Source organism: Pipistrellus hanaki (genome assembly GCF_964339955.1).
Source record: "Pipistrellus hanaki genome assembly, chromosome: 2".
NCBI classification, from domain to species: domain Eukaryota; kingdom Metazoa; phylum Chordata; class Mammalia; order Chiroptera; family Vespertilionidae; genus Pipistrellus; species Pipistrellus hanaki.
This window is the reverse complement of record NC_140504.1, coordinates 187326034-187341710: the sequence shown is the minus strand read 5'-3', so window position 1 is coordinate 187341710 and position 15677 is coordinate 187326034. Positions and strand designations below refer to the sequence as shown.

General features: G+C 43.4%; 1 protein-coding gene across 4 annotated transcripts; it reads right to left on the bottom strand.

The window, feature by feature from the left end:
- Positions 1 to 1892: 1892 nt before the first annotated feature.
- On the bottom strand, positions 1893 to 15606 carry ZNF436 (zinc finger protein 436). Of its 4 annotated transcripts, none has more exons than XM_084875006.1 (4): positions 12679 to 15606; positions 11918 to 12015; positions 10806 to 10932; positions 1893 to 6640 (listed from the first exon to the last, which is right to left on the bottom strand). In XM_084875006.1, exons 2-4 carry the CDS (start codon positions 11948 to 11950, stop codon positions 5388 to 5390), a joined length of 1413 nt encoding a protein of 470 aa, XP_084731132.1. In that variant the 5' UTR covers positions 11951 to 12015; positions 12679 to 15606; the 3' UTR covers positions 1893 to 5387. The 4 variants fall into 4 exon arrangements, with proteins under 4 accessions (XP_084731132.1, XP_084731133.1, XP_084731131.1 ...); XM_084875007.1 differs by having other exon boundaries at positions 13321 to 15606; XM_084875005.1 differs by having other exon boundaries at positions 11918 to 15606.
- Between the last annotated feature and the right edge of the window lie 71 nt (positions 15607 to 15677).

Here is a 15677-nt window from a genome sequence, read left to right as displayed (position 1 = left end):
GTTAGTGTGTTGTCCTGATATATCCCTAGTCAGGGCAGATACAAGAATCAACCAGTGAATGCATAAATAAATGGAACAACAAATCAATCTCTCTCTCAAAACACACACACACACACACACACACACACACACACACACACACAATAATACACGAGAACATTTCCTCATATGGTTTGCAAATTAGTTTCTCAATGCAATTTGAATTTATCCTGCGATATGACAGTATCTACAAACAAAATTGTGGCCTCACAAGATCTCGGGTTTAATTCCTAGTCAACAGCACATACCTGGGATATGGTTTTAACCCCAGCCCCAGTCAGGGCACATTCTAGAAGCAACCAATTGATGTGTCTCTTTAACATCAATGTTTCCCTCTTTTTTCTCTCTCCCTCCCTTCCACTCTTCCTAAAAATCAATGGAAACAAATATCCTCAGGTGAGGATTAACAAAAAAGAAAAGGTTTCATAAAGGTTTACCTATATGAACTTCATACTACTACTTAACACTTGTTAAGAATTTACCATGTTATCTTACTTAATGCTCACAACAATATATGAATATGAGGCAAAGTATCACAGGGTATCACCTCCCTTTCACAAATGAAGAAACTAAGGTTCAAGTCAGAGCTGAGACTCAAACTCTAGTAACTCCTAGAACAAGTTGGGTATGAGATCTGAAAGTTGAGGAGGAGTTGGCCAGAAAGAAAGAGATGCTGCTTGGATAGTGTTGCAAGTGCAGGGTAAGTACAGAGAACAGAAGCTGAGAGCAGCAGAGGCCAGATCATAGATGGCCTCCTCCTAAGTACCCTGATGGAGTTTCACTGTGTGCTGCTGGTGATGGAAAGCACGAGAAGGTTTTCTATAGAACAGTGGCAAGAAGGGATTTGCCCTTCAGAAAGCTCATACTAGCTGCAGCAAGCGAGAGTAGACTGAAGGGGGTGGAAACAGAAGACTCATCATGGGGTTATATAAGGAAGATGTGGCCTGGTAGTGGTCTGAATAATAGCAGTTAATATTTTGAGCCCTGTCATTTCATTTTAATCATTGCAACTCTATGATGTAGATATAATTATCCCCCCATTTAGCCGAAACCAGTTTCGCTCAGTGGATAGAACATCAATCTGTGGACTGAAGGGTCCCAGGTTCGATTCAGGTCAAGGGCATGTACCTTAGTTGTGGGCACATCCCCAGTAGGGGGTGTGCAAGAGGCAGCTGATCAATGATTCTCTTAGCGATGTTTCTCTCTCCCTTCCTCTCTGTAAAAAAATCAATAAAATATAGTTTTAAAAATAAAAATAAATTATTATCCCCCCATTTAATGGATGGGAAGCCTAAAGAACAGAAAAGCTAAATAATTTGTCCAAAGTCACATGGTAAGTAGTGGTAGTAGAGCAAGGTAGGAACATTGGAGAAATATTTAAGAGGTGGTTTGGTCATGTCTAGGTGACTATTCAACTCATATTATTGATTTTGGGAGGATGGCTAAAGGAGCAGGAATTATCAAGTATGATATGCAAGTTTCTAGCTTGGAAAACCAGGTAATGAATGAGTCAAGTTAGGAAATGCAGAAGCAAGGGGTGGTAGTGGAAAGAAGTGGTAGGTTCAGTTTGAGTTTTGATTTTCACGTCCCTGGGTAGTTTCCAAGTGGCGATATCTACAATGCAGCTAGCTGCAGGGGCTGGTGCGACCCTCCAAGTAAGACTTTGATGTCATCAGCCTCAACCTCTCCCAGAAGCAAAATCAAAACCACCTTTGGAGAAGCTGAAAACCATACAAACTTTGAACATGAAGCATTTAGAAAAACTCCAGTGGCTTTAACTACAAAACAGTATTAGATCACCACAGGGTAGTTTTCCCCTATTAATTTTATTCTGTTATTTTTTTATTAATGGCCCTTTATCTTGAAGTCTCCAGAGAAGCAGGGCCCAAATTGTCTACACCACAGTCTTTTTCTCCCAAGGCATAGGAACCCTTCTTTGTACAACACTAACTTTCGAAGCACTAGGGAACCATTTAACAAATGATCATTTCAGTGCACTCAGTGGGGTCCTAATCTGGAAGCATGCCCTAACCAATCTCTAGCCTCCTAGAGAACAAAGAGGAAATCTGCTTTGTTATAATAATAGGGAAATACTAACACATCAAATTGCTTTAGAGGGAAGGCTCCAGGTGAATTTCTCCTGGTGAAATGGCATTTTCCTTCCCAGAAATTAAAAATGCAGAGCTCATAGATGGAGAAATAGTTTTTTAAAAATGCTTTGATAACATTTCTTTTCCAAGTCTTGGCTATGAGATTATTTCAGTTTTTCTTCCATGTTTGTATCTTTGCCCAATTTAAAGCACTTCCACTCCTTACCTCTGCCTAGACTAGCTCCTCATTTAAGAAAAGGTTTCATAAGAGAAAAATTACTGGTAAGTCATTTGAAAACTGTGGCCACACCCTGGTAACACATAATCACTGCCTTAGGCAGATGGTGCAACTGTGTCATGAATAGAGAGCCTTTGACTGTTTCTAAGAGGTATTTGTTCTGGAATCCCAGCACAGGTTCAGTAGAAACTGTTTAATAGATCCCCAAAAATGTCTCCTTAAAGCCACAAGGCCTCCTTTCATTTTTCCTTTTGGATGTGTGTGTTTGTTGTTGTTTTTTTTTCTTTTCTCTTCTCCAACAAAGCTAATGAGTCAATCATTCATACCAAATATGTCCATGTTGCCTTGCCACCAGCCTAATCTTCATGGGAAATTGTTCAAGTTTTTGCATCTTCCCAAACATGGCAATATCCAAAGGGTTCACCAATGCGTGAACACAACGTATTCCCAAATTACGATAAGAACATCTGTACACAGGAATGAATGTAAAGAATGACTGCATTCAATTTTAGTGAATCTGATGAAAACCCATTTTATGAATCCGGGCTGGATTACTAAAATAATTCTCAGGTGTTTTTTTATTTTATTTTAAAAATTATACTTTTAATTATAGAATATTGTTAGAATAATACAGATATAGACACTAGGATAACTGACCGATACCATAAGGAAAACTGTTCTACATACTTACTTGTTCATTCACTCTCCACAACCATAGAAAACAGGCACAAAGTGTTCAGGGGATGTGCAGAAGCAGCCAGAGTCTTGGGGAGCAGAAGGCATGCAAAGAGAGTCTGATGCATAAGTTCTACACAAAGTTCAACATATGGGCAGCAATTGGTAGAAAAAGAGGAGAAAGAGCTGGTCTGGCCCTTGCCCTGGAGTGCATATGTTTAGTGAGATGGCTGGGGTACTTAGAAGCCAAAAGCAGCAACAGGCGCAGTTTGGGGTTGGGGCAGGAGAGAAGGGAAGAAAAAGGGAGTGAAATACAATTGGGTCATGAAGATGCTGTCTTCTGTGGCCACCCCAAAACAGATGCCCTAGCCTAGTGGCTCACAGAAACAGGAGAGCTTTGATGTTCATTAAAACCATCAGCAACACTGATATGGTAAAGACATATTTGAGTTTAGTCATTCAGAACATGTAAGTCATCCAACAATTAAAATATGAATACCCACAGTCGGCTAGATTTTGTATCTAACGAAAAACATGCTTCTTGCCCGAGTTTATATTAAATAGGAGTGGCAACAGAAAGAAAGCTCCTTGGTGGAGTGCTTTTTCATTCTGTTCTTTCGAGATTGTGTCACTTGTAAGCGATGCAGTCCCACACAGCTGTGGGTCATAATTCATTACAGTACTTGACCCTAGAGACCATGAACTCTTTAATACCAAGTCCCAAAGAGCTATAGCAAAAGTAGTTTTCAAATGTTACAACTTTCATAATAAAGCACAGTAGAAATAACTTGAGACACGCTAAAAAAAAATTTCCGTGAGTCCCATATCCTGGGCATCAATTTTCTTCCACTCACACCCCTAAGTACTGGGATAAGCACAAACATTTGGGATATTTCTTAATTCTTCTTTAGGCTGAGATAAGGAAAACTGACTCTACTGGGCTTACATTGGGCCAACTCTTATTTTAACCATTTATATCTGTAGGCTGACAGGATGAAAATACATTCCTATAGGCTTATTAATTCCTTGTCACTAGCCCAAAGAGATGCTCAGTCTGAGAACAGGACAATCAGTTATCTCCCACAATTAACTGATAGATATAAACAAGTGTGTAGTTCTGTACAAAGACAGATCTTACAAGAGTGCACATCAAAGCATTAGTGTTTAAATTTTTCATTATAAAGAATGGGGTGGGGAAAAAGGACATTTCTCAATTGGAGTGTGTCTGGAGTTCTGTCGCACAATCAACATCACCCAAGAACATGCTAATTCTGTGTGAATTCAATTTCTGCTATTGGAAAAACCATAGGAATACACATTTTCTGTACATACACATGCTCTTATGCAAGCTAAGAGAAATACTGGGATGTGGCCCTTATCAAACCCTAGAGTTAGCAGTATAGGGAGAATTGATCTTAAAGGGTAGAGGGGAAAGTACACAGAAATGACCTTGTTCTTTGGGAAGGGACACTGTGTTTCCTTCCCTGAAATTGTCAATTCCACCAATTGTCTTACACTCCACCAACACTTATGGTCCTATCTTTCCTTGAAGACATTTTCCCTACAATGTTCCCTAGAATGATCCCCAAAGAAAATTAATAAATTCTGACTGGCAATTACAACAGTGGGCATCACTTCCTAAAGTCACCACCATTGATGAGTCCTTGTCTCCAAACCTGTGTTTCATTTATCCTGGCAATCTGTATCTTCAGTTAGCTTTCACATAGATGCAAGCTTTTAAAAAGTTAATTAGAAACAATGAGAAGGAAAAATGTTATGATCATTGCCTTCATCATGCAGAATCCAGCTTTCAGGAAGTCAGAAAGGTACAGGTGCATGAGCAACTCAAGGACAAAGCCTTTTGACTTCTAAGAGGTGTGTGCCCAAATACTATGGTAAGTGAATAAGTGTGGCAATTTAGGCAGTCTCTTATCTTTCTCCAAAGCAGCTGTGATCACCCTATTACAGTCCAACATTTCCCCTAGCACAGTTTTTCGAGCTAAGGAGAAATAACTTTTAAAAATTTACTCTATTTCCAGTCCTGAGCATTTACCAGCATTTATTATCTAGACTTCAGAGTTCCAGTTACTCGTGGGGCTGATTTCAATGAAGTGCTTCATTAATGTTAAGTGAATAAAAATCAGTTTTGAAGAGGGAATAACATCCCTAAAGCCATGGGTCAGAATTTCAAATGGCTTGTCTTCTTTGATGTTTTAAACTGTGGCCTACAACAAGAAAATTCAGTATAGTATAAGAAACTCAGTCTTAAAAGAGCTCTTTGATATCAAATAAAATTGTACCTTCAAATGAATTGTTTCTCAGTCATAATTCAGGACTTATAGGGCTTAGTCAGTATGAACCCTCTTATGTTTAATAAGAGCTGAGCTCCGGCTGAAACTCTTCTCGCATTCAGTACATTCGTAAGGTTTCTCTCCCGTGTGCACTCTCTGATGTGTGATGAGGTTTGAGCTCTGGGTGAAACCTTTTCCACACTGCACACATTCATAAGGTTTCTCTCCTGTGTGGGTTCTCTGGTGTTTAATTAGATCTGACCTTTCACCAAAGCTTCGCCAACACTCATTGCACTCATAGGGCTTCTCTCCAGTGTGAATTTTCTGGTGTGTGATGAGATGAGAACTCCGGCTGAAGCTTTTCCCACAAGCGTTACATTCATATGGCTTTTCCCCCGTGTGGGTTCTCTGGTGCTGAACCAAGTGTGAGATGCGGCTGAAATTCTCTCCACATTCATTACAGTGGTACGGCTTTTCTCCTGTGTGGGCTCTGCGATGGCGCACAAGGTCAGAGTTCTGACTGAAGTTCTTCCCACATTCATCACACTTGTAGGGCCTCTCTCCTGTGTGGACTCGATAGTGTTTGATGAGATCAGATCTCTCACTGAAGCCTCGCCCACATTCATTACACTCATAAGGCTTCTCACCTGTGTGGGTCCTCTGGTGTTGAGCTAGGTGAGAGCTCCGGCTGAAGCTTTTCCCACACTCCTCACACTCATAGGGTTTCTCCCCACTGTGGGTCCTTTGATGTTGGATTAGGTGAGAGAGCCGGCAGAAACTTTTCCCACATTCGTTACATTTGTGGGGCTTTTCTCCAGTGTGGATTGTTTGATGCTGGATAAGATGAGAGCTTCTTCCAAAACTTTTCCCACACTCATTACAGTCATAAGGTCTCTCTCCTGTGTGTGTCCTTTGATGCTGAATAAGGTGTGAGCTCCGACTAAAGCCTTTTCCACATTCATAACACTTAAAGGGTCTGTCTCCAGTGTGGGTTTTCTGATGTCGATTAAGGTCTGAGATCTGACTGAAGGCCTTTCCACAATGAGAACATATATGATATTGAATACCTGTGTGAATTTCTTTGTGGACAAGGAGATCCGTGACTTGTTGGAGAGGATAGCTTGCCCACTCATCTGCTGTTAAATCTCCCCACTCTCCTTCTGACCTATCCCTGCTTTCAAAGGCCTCTTCACTTTCAGGATTTTCCTCAGTATTCCCAACGGGTCTTTCAGATGCAGTCCCAAGTTCCACATCTTCACCAATCTCTTGCTTTGGATTCACCTCGTTCTCACTCCTGATCTCAAAATCTGCAATGAAGAGTAAATAATAATAATAACAATAATAATAATAATAATAAATAATAATAATAATACTGGTAAACACACAAAGAATTACCTACTATGTGCCAAGCATTATGTTAAGTTCTTTACATGAATTATTACCTCAACTGCCCTGAATCAGGAATTATGATTTCTATTTTATACATGATAAACCTAAGACTAAGAGAAATTACTTCCAAAAGGTCATGCTCTTTAAAAAAATTTTTTTTTAAATAAATAAAAACTAAAAGCAAAAGGTCATACCCATAGATACAGAGAACTGACTGACAGCTGTCAGAGGGGAGAGAGGTTGGGGGACTAGGTGAGGAGGGGCCCTAGCCAGTTTGGGTCAGTGGATAGAGTGTTGGCCTGCAGACTGAGGAGTTGCAGGTTTGATTCTGGTCAAGGACACATGCCTGGGTTGCAGACTCAATTCCCCTGTGGGGGTGTGCAAGAGGCAGTCAATCAATGATTCTCTCACATCATTGAGGCTTCTATCTCTCTCCCTCTCCCTTCCTCTCTGAAATCAATAAAAATATATTAAAAAGAAAAAGGGGATTAGGCAGTACAAACTGGTACTTGCAGAATCACCATAGAGATTCGAATTGCTGCATGGGGAATATAGTCAATAATGTCGAGATAACTGGGTAGGCAGCCAGGTGGGTGCTTGGGTCAGTGAAAGGACCACTCTGTAGAGTGCATGGTTTTCCAGCTACTGTGCTGTACATCTGAAACTGCTGTGGAATGGTATTAAATGTAAACTGTAGTTGGAAAAAAAAAACAAAAACACAAAAGGCCATAAATGGTGGAGCCAGGATTCAAATTCAGGTCTGTATAAAAGTTCATGCTCTATATCAATAGAGTTAATGGTTCTTTATAAAAATTGTATATAGTCCTGGTTTCTCAAAAGGAGAAAACCAGCCCGGCCAGTGGGCTCAGTGATTGAGCATCTACCTATGAACAAGGAGGTCACCATTCGATTCCGTAAGAGCACTGGCCCAAATTGTAGGCTCAATCCCCAGTAGGAGACATGCAAGAGGGGCCAATCAGTGATTCTCTCTCATCATTGATGTTCCTATCTATCCCTCTCCCTTCCTCTCTAAAATCAATATGTATTTTTTTTTAAAAAAAGGAGAATACCAGAAACAGAGAATATGAGAGACTCCAAATTAGAATCTCTAACAGCCAAGAAACTAGATATTTTATATGTGAATACATGTATGTATGTGTATGTGTTTTTTTTCTTAACTAATCAAGCCTTCATCATAATCATTATATAAATTTTCTGAGAACCTACTGGGTTAGCATGGATAAAAATGAATTTTTATCTATTTCTATCAAATCTTAGTTGACAGAAAAAATGACTTCCAAATGCTACTTTTTGGGGCCTTTTAATGAAAACAGGGTGGGAAGACTGGAGAACACAAAAAAAGATGCCTAGCATAGAAATTCTTGGCATTGTCTTCAAATGAGAATCAAAATATATAACCACAGTGTACAAAAAACAACAACTTTCTACCAGACACTGCATTTCCCAAGTTGCATTTCTTAGTACACTTTTCAGAAAGAGGTAGGTATGCTGGGAGAAAAGGGTCCCAAGGATAAATTACTTTGGTAAGTGATGCATGCAACATCTTCTTAGAAATTCACATTGCCTGATAACATAATAAAGGCTCTAAAGAGTCTTGAGGTAAAGAGGCCTTGTTAACATTATTTAACTCACTTATTTGGGCAAATAATTGCTTTGGGGGGTGCTTCCATGTTTCCATCCCTAAGTGTTCCTTGGACTCAACCTTAAATATGTAGATTCATATTTCTTTGAGAAATCTCATTTCTTATTTTTGTTGCATTAAGTGGAATATCTGGATAACAGACTGCAATAGATCTGGGTAGATAACTTAATTTCTAGTTGTTTCCTAAAGGAAGGATTCAAGAAACTTGGGGTATCAGAGAAAGGCCAGTTAAAAAGAAAACATCTCACCCTGGCCAGTGTGATCAGTGGTTAGAACACTGTCCCATGCACTGAAGGATCCTGGCTTTGATTCCTGGTCAGGATACATACCTAGGTTTTGAGTTCAATCCTTGGTCCTGGTGGCAACCAATCAATTTCTCTCTCTCTCTCTCTCTCTCTCTCTCTCTCTCTCTCTCTCTCTCTTTCTCTCTCTCTCTCTCATCAATGAAAAAACATATCCTTGGGTAATGATTAAAAAAAAAATAAGAAAACCCCTTCTATTTGCCTTTTGCTCTGGAAAAGGCTATAGGAATAAAGGATTAGTCCTCAATGAATGGCAGATTACCTAGTGAAGCATACAAAGTAGCTAACTTCTGTTGCGTCTCAACAGGAGACAAAATGAATCTAAAGGCTGTTCAGCTCAAGAATACACTGTTTGTTCAGGTTACAACACTCAGGACAAAGGATAGCTAAGAGAACAGACAGGATTTGGCCAGTGTGGCTCAGTAGTTGAGCATTGATCCATGAACCAAAAGGTCCCCAATTGATTCCCCATCAGAACAAATGCCAGGGTTGTGGGCTCGATCCCCAGTAGGGGGCATGTGGGAAGCAGCTGATCAATATTTTTCTCTCATTGATGTTTCTAGCTCTCTATCCCTCTTCCTTCCTCTCCCTCTAAAAAAAAAAAAAAAAAAAAAAAAATCAATAAAAACATATATTTTTTTAAAAAGACATGTTTGCAGACCATAAAAAAAAAAAAAAAAAAAAGCTTTCCTGCTGAAACCAGTTTGGCTCAGTGGATAAAGCGTCAGCCTGTGGCCTGAAGGGTCCCAGGTTCGATTCCAATCAGGGGCATGTACCTTGGTTGCGGGCACATCCCCAGTAGGGAGTGTGCAGGAGGCAGCTGATCGATGACTCTCTCTCATCGATGTTTCTAACTCTCTATCCCTCTCTCTTCCTCTTTGTAAAAAAATCAATTATATATATATATATATATATATATATATATATATATATATATATATATATATATATTTTAAATTAGTTTTCTTGCCCACCTGGCATGGCCCAGTGATTGAGCATCAGCCTATGAACCAGAAGGTCATGGTTCGATTCCCAATTCAGGGCACATGCCCAGGTTGCAGTCTCGATCCACAGCATGGGACTTGCAGGAGGCAACCGATCAATGATTCCCTTTCATCACTGATATTTCTATCTATCACTCCTTCTCCCTTCCTCTCTGAAATCAATAAAAATATATTAAAGAAAAATTAGCTTTCCCCAATAATATAATTTGTGATCTAATTTACTTCAGGATTTTCCTGGAACATTTGACATACTCAAAATCTAAGGTCAACTCTGAAATATCTCTAGACAAGCACCTACTCCAGATGAAGGACCTAAAGCAAAGCTAAGGCTCCGAAGCCAAAACAAACAAAGTAAGGTGGCTTTTGCCCTCCAATGAATCCAGGTCAGAACCCCCTCATCTTCTGATATGCCAAGGTGGCGGGTTTGATATCTGGTCAGGGTACATAGAAGAATCAGCCAATGGATGCACAAATAAATGGAACAACAAATGAATTGTCTCTCTCTTCCCCTTCCCTCCCCCAAATCAATAAATAAAAATTTAAAAATAGACAATATAACTCTGATGTTCCCACTCACACATTTGTTTGAGGACACAAGTCAATATCCAATTAAATGCTTTAAAAGGGTTTACCAGAGCTTTCCAGTGGAGGGAACCCCTCTGCTGGAAGTGACAGCAACCCTTTGACATCGTCACGGCTGTTCCATGTCCCAAGATGAAGACACCAAGCACAGAGATACAACAACAAGGATGGCCTCAACAGAGTCACCAGGCATGAGGACAGTCTACCAAGAAGAACCTGACATCTGGCTTAAAAATCAAACAACTTGCCCAACTTGTCTGGCTCGGTGGATAGACTGAAGGGTCCCAGATTCGATTCCAGTCAAGAGCACATGCCCTGGGTTGTGATCTCAGTCCCCAGTAGGGGGGCACGCAGGAGGCAGCCAACCAATGATTCTCTCTCTCATCATTGATGTTTCTATCTCTCTCCCTCTCCCTTCTTCTCTGAAATCCATAACAAAAATATATATTTTTTTAAATCAAACAACTAGGTTGTGTTGAAAGAGCTAGTCTCAAAAACATGGGGTGAAGAATGGTAGAGGATCCTTACTTACCTAATGAGACAACATTTCCATAATTCTCCTGCATGACATCCCTGTAAAGGTCCCTTTGTGTAGGGTCCAGAGGTCTCCATTCTTCCCGAGTGAGGTACATGGCCATGTCTTCAAATGTCACTGGTGCCTGAAATCACACAATGCTTCCTCATTATTTGACATCTCATTGATGGGTACCAGTTTTTCTCCTTGAAATTACACACATGGCTAGAATTATCGAGGAGGCAAAGGGAATTAAACCTGTCAAAGAGAGTCCAAAGAAGAAATAAACAAGCTAAAAAGAGATATAATGAAGAAGAGAGCAATTTACAAGCTAATTGCTCTGGTGCAACGGCCAGACAACCTTGCCCCACACTGAAACCTTATTCTCTAGCTGTACTTTGCTCAGAACACATCTAGCACCCTACATGGCACCATAACTTTACTCACAATGTCCCTCTTTTCCTGGAATATCTTTCTCAAACCAGAAAAATCCTATTAATCTTTTTCATTCCAGGTGAGGAAAACCACTGACAAATATTTAAGTGACAACGGATTTTAAGAAATAAAAAGAATTTTTATTTTGTAAGGAGCAAAATAAGTTATGAATGGAAGCGCTGGTCCTCCTCCTCCAGATATCCCACTTATTCTTTTAGGTCCTGTTCCAGTGCTCCCACCCTCACACACACACACACACACACACACACACACACACACACACCCCATCCCTCTGCTTGGCTCCACTCCTCCCTCGGACCCCCTCAGACAGAATTAATCACTCCCACTCTTTCCTTCTCACACCACAGCATTTTGTTCCTACAGCAAATGGAGTTCTTATCACGTTGTATCACGGTTAACCGGATCCATCTGTCTCCCTATAGACTGTGAGCAGGCGAGAGAGCCCGTTTCATCCACCTTTTGTCTCCCCGCATTTAAAGGCATACAGCAGGTGTTCAATAAATGCTTGTTTGTGGTGGCTAAACCGGTCTGGTACTGGGTTCCTGGAGGCACAATACCGAAGCGAGCTAATTACTATTTCCAGGGAATTCCCCACAGGGATTTGCAGAGCAAAGAAAACGCCGGGACCAGGTGGATAAGCAGAGGCAGGGTCCGCGGAGCCACCCACGGCTTACCTGGGACCCAGCCATGAGCAGGGTGGCTGCCATCTCGGGCTCAAGGATTCGCCTCCCGGGAGAAAGCGCAGGAAAAGCAGCTAGCAGACAGCACAGCACTAAAGGAGGCGAAAAGCAGGGCGTGAGGCACAGAAAACAGGCCCTGCCCACTCCCCAGGGCTGGAGTTCTGGCCGCCAGGCGGCTGGGGAGGGCCCTGGACCCGGGCAGGATCACTCTCCTCCTAGACCCTCGAGCGCGACCCGCCCTCTGCGTCTCCGCCACCAAGAGGTGGAGGCAATGCCGGAATTGAGTAGGACAGGACAGCCCCCTGGCTCGGTCCCTCCCGCCCGGGCTCCAGCCGCTGCAGTCTCAGGGAGGCGGCTCTCAGCCCAGCCCACAGAACGCCTTGGCTCTTCCATCTCCAGCAGGAGCCCTTTCCGGCAGCTGCCTCAGCCAATCAGCGAGCGCAGCTCGAAAAACGCTCCACCAATTACGAGCCGAACACTAGGCCCGCCTCTCGTAACAAGGCTGGACATCTCTACCGCGCCTGCGCCTGCCCCTGTGGCCTGCCGGGAGTTTGAGTTCCATGCTGGCGTACAAAGGCCAGTCTGGGGCCAAAAGCCAAGGAGGAAAAAAGAACAAAAGGGTGAAGTAAAGACCGCGTTCTCCTACTCAGGACAGAGCATCTTCTGCTTTCTTCTGATGGAGACAACAGCCCGAGTAAGCAAGGGAAGTTGCCCTGCTTCTCCTCACGTCCCTAGAAGCTTATCTTGAATCGGACCTGAATTGCGATGTCTGGCCTAATTTCTTGCTGGCCTGGGTTGGGTTCCGCTCGGATTAACACTGCTTTGACAGCCGGGCCTGAGACGAAAGAGGCAGCCCCCCAGTCCCCGGGGAAGATTCGGCGGCCTCGCTGGAACTTTGAGCTCCGCCCACGCACTACATCTCCCAGCAGCGCCTGCGGCGTCCGCACCCTGCTGCACAGACTACAACTCCCAAGAGGCCCCGCGCCCCCGGAGAGCTGGCGAGTGTGGCCGATGGTTGGGACGGGTGGTGTTCAAGCTCCATCGCTATTAACCCTATAGGGGAGTCTGTCTGCGTCCTTCCAAAGAGGGCGCTCCTTGCGGGGCGGGCAGAGCTGTGCCTGGCAGAGCGGGAAGCCAAAACCCTGAGCGAATGTGGGGGACCAGGGCGTGTAAACAAAGGGAGCGAGCCAGGTCCTAGCGCTGGGCAGAACCGACCTTCTCATACCGAGGGCTTCTCTGCGCAAAGGTTTCCTGGCCGCCTTTGACACTGACGGGCCTCTGAGGGCCTGAGCCGGGCGGGCCCTCCACAGGTTAGCAGTCTCTGATCGCTGAAGATAGGAAATCGGAAAAAACAACAACAACAACAACAAAACCGAACTGAGAACTAACAGACTTACCTCCTGGCCCGCAGAAGATCCACTGGACCGCCGGCTCCAAGATCCGCGAGGCCCCAGACAGATTCCAAATCCGCAGGCAGAGTTCTTTTGAGACTTCAGGAGTTCGGCAAGGTTTCTAGAAATCACTACTGGCAGATTCCGGATATCTCAGACCTGCAGGTAGATCTCGAATCCGCAGACTTGCAGGCAAAGCCCAGAGATCCCAAAGACTCACACAGATCCCGAGACTCAGACTCTCAGGCAGCTCAGAAACCACAGGCTCAGAGGCAGGTCCCCCAGAGACCACAGCAGCTAGCCAAGGAACACCACCAGCAGCTCCGCTGCATGCAGCTGGATTTCTTCCGAACGGAAGGACTTGCCCCCTTCCCCTTCCCCAGCCAGGATGAGAAAATGAGACAATGGAAGCCCAGCACTGGGAAAAGCAGGCATTCTGCGTGGAGAAGCGCTCTGAGCCCGCTGTAGCCTTGGAGAGGGAAGTGATGGAAAAAGAATATAGCAGCTTATTAGGGACTCCCACCCTCTTCAAGTTATAAATATCCCCAGAACCTTGGCTATGTGCCCAGAAGCCTGTTGTCTCTAACTGTACCGGAGACTTCTCTGCCTGCGCTGGGAAAGGGGCTTTTCTTTTGTTTTGCAGATACACTGGGTGACTTGAATTTTTTTTCCTCTCGAATATGACTCCAGGCTGTGCTTTTATTAGTGGGTGTTCTGTTCCCAGTGCCCAGTTATTTATGGTTAAATTACTCGTGTCTGAAAAGAACTAGAGCTCTATCCAGCCATGAGGCAGACTCTCCCATTCCACACCCCCAACTGTGAGGCTAGAAATTCTTTAGCTCCCACAAAATTGTACCATCTTACCCCACCTAACATCAATATGGGTACACCACACAAAAAAAGTTTAAAAAAATGGAATCAGAGGGTTCCCGAAGGCAGCCAAGGTCAGACAGACCTGGGTTGAAATCCAGGCTGTATATCCTTTGAAAAGTCATTTAACCTTCCCAAGCCCATTTCTCTTTCTGTAAAATGGGATAATCACACCTAAGGTGATGATGGTGAGGACCGAGATGACTTAAAGAGCGCACCCAGATAATAGCTGTTATTAATGCTGCCGAGGGTGCAGGGAAGACTTCCAGAAAGTGAGCACTTTCCGTGGATGTTTTCATCGGCTCAGAAAATCTGGGACGTCCGAGTGGCTCCATCGCTGTGAGGATCGGCTGGTGACCTTATTCTCACATCATGTTTCTGCTGGAAATCCAGAGGGAACTCGAAGTTGGACCAGTTTGGTGGGTTCAGAAAAATCGGTGGATTGAGCCCAGCAGAGCAGAGAGATTTGGAGCTGCCAAGATCCCGGCAAGTTAGGGCCTCGCCCTTAGGAAAACCTCTGGGTCAAAGGAGGTCAGGTCATACTTTGGCTGATAGTGTAATTACAGGTTTCTAACTGGGCCTGAGGTGAGGTGAGCTGAGCGCCCCAGCCCCTGAGCCCAGCAAGGCTCCCTTTTCACCCCTTCTCGGACAGATTGCTCTGTAAACTTTCTTAGGCCTTTTCCTCTTCCTTGCTCCAGTGCTTTAAACCCTTCTTTGTCCTCAGCTGTTTCTTTTATTCCTAGGCCTGGCTGGGGGCAGGGCAACTCTCAACCCGGCTTGGCTGCTTGCCTCCTCCTGTGAGTGCTTTCCTCTTTCTTCACCTGGGACCCTCCAGAGGGTGGAGGAGAGAGGCTGAGAGAGATGGAAGGCTGGCTTCTTTTGGCGGCCCTGGGGTAGGGGCGGTAGTGGGGTGAGTAGAAGAGGGGGAGGAGAGAAAGTGGGTGAGGGGCTTCCTGTCGCAGCCTTCCGCGGGACTCTGAGGGTTGGGTCACTGGAGAAGGAAGTGACTTCCTGCTCATTGTTCAGGACTTCGTTGTTTCTCAGGAATATTGTATGTGGGTTTTCAATAACCAATTTGGAAAACTATTTGTCCCATCACTTAGCAAACGACGAGCACCTACTGTGTGCAGAGGGAGCAGCACAGCCTATCACTGGGAAAGGGGCCAGGAGAACCATTTGTGCAGGATCTCCAGGTGGAGTTATAGGTTATGTCAAAGCCACTACCAATTTAATCAAAGATGCTCCTAGTATATCTTTAAGCTTGTTTCTTAATAGACCACAGTGCCTATGGAGCACTGTAAATTGTTATGTTTTAATAAATCTATAATTATCTTGTGAGCCGCACAATTATGTTGTAATTTTTTTGTATTAGAAGCATTAATTTGTTAAACATTGGAAAATATGCCTTAATATTTGTGATCTTGTTTTGTCATTTCTTCATTTTCAAATATACCACTAATATATATATATATATATATATATATATATATATA

Coding starts and splice junctions, on each gene's coding strand:
- ZNF436 (XM_084875005.1), bottom strand. CDS start 11,950: ATGGCAGCCACCCTGCTCATGGCTGGGTCCCAG. Junction 10,933..11,917: donor TGCTCATGGCTGGGTCCCAG/GTAAGCCGTGGG, acceptor GTGTGATTTCAG/GCACCAGTGACATTTGAAGA. Junction 6,641..10,805: donor TGGAAATGTTGTCTCATTAG/GTAAGTAAGGAT, acceptor TCTTCATTGCAG/ATTTTGAGATCAGGAGTGAG.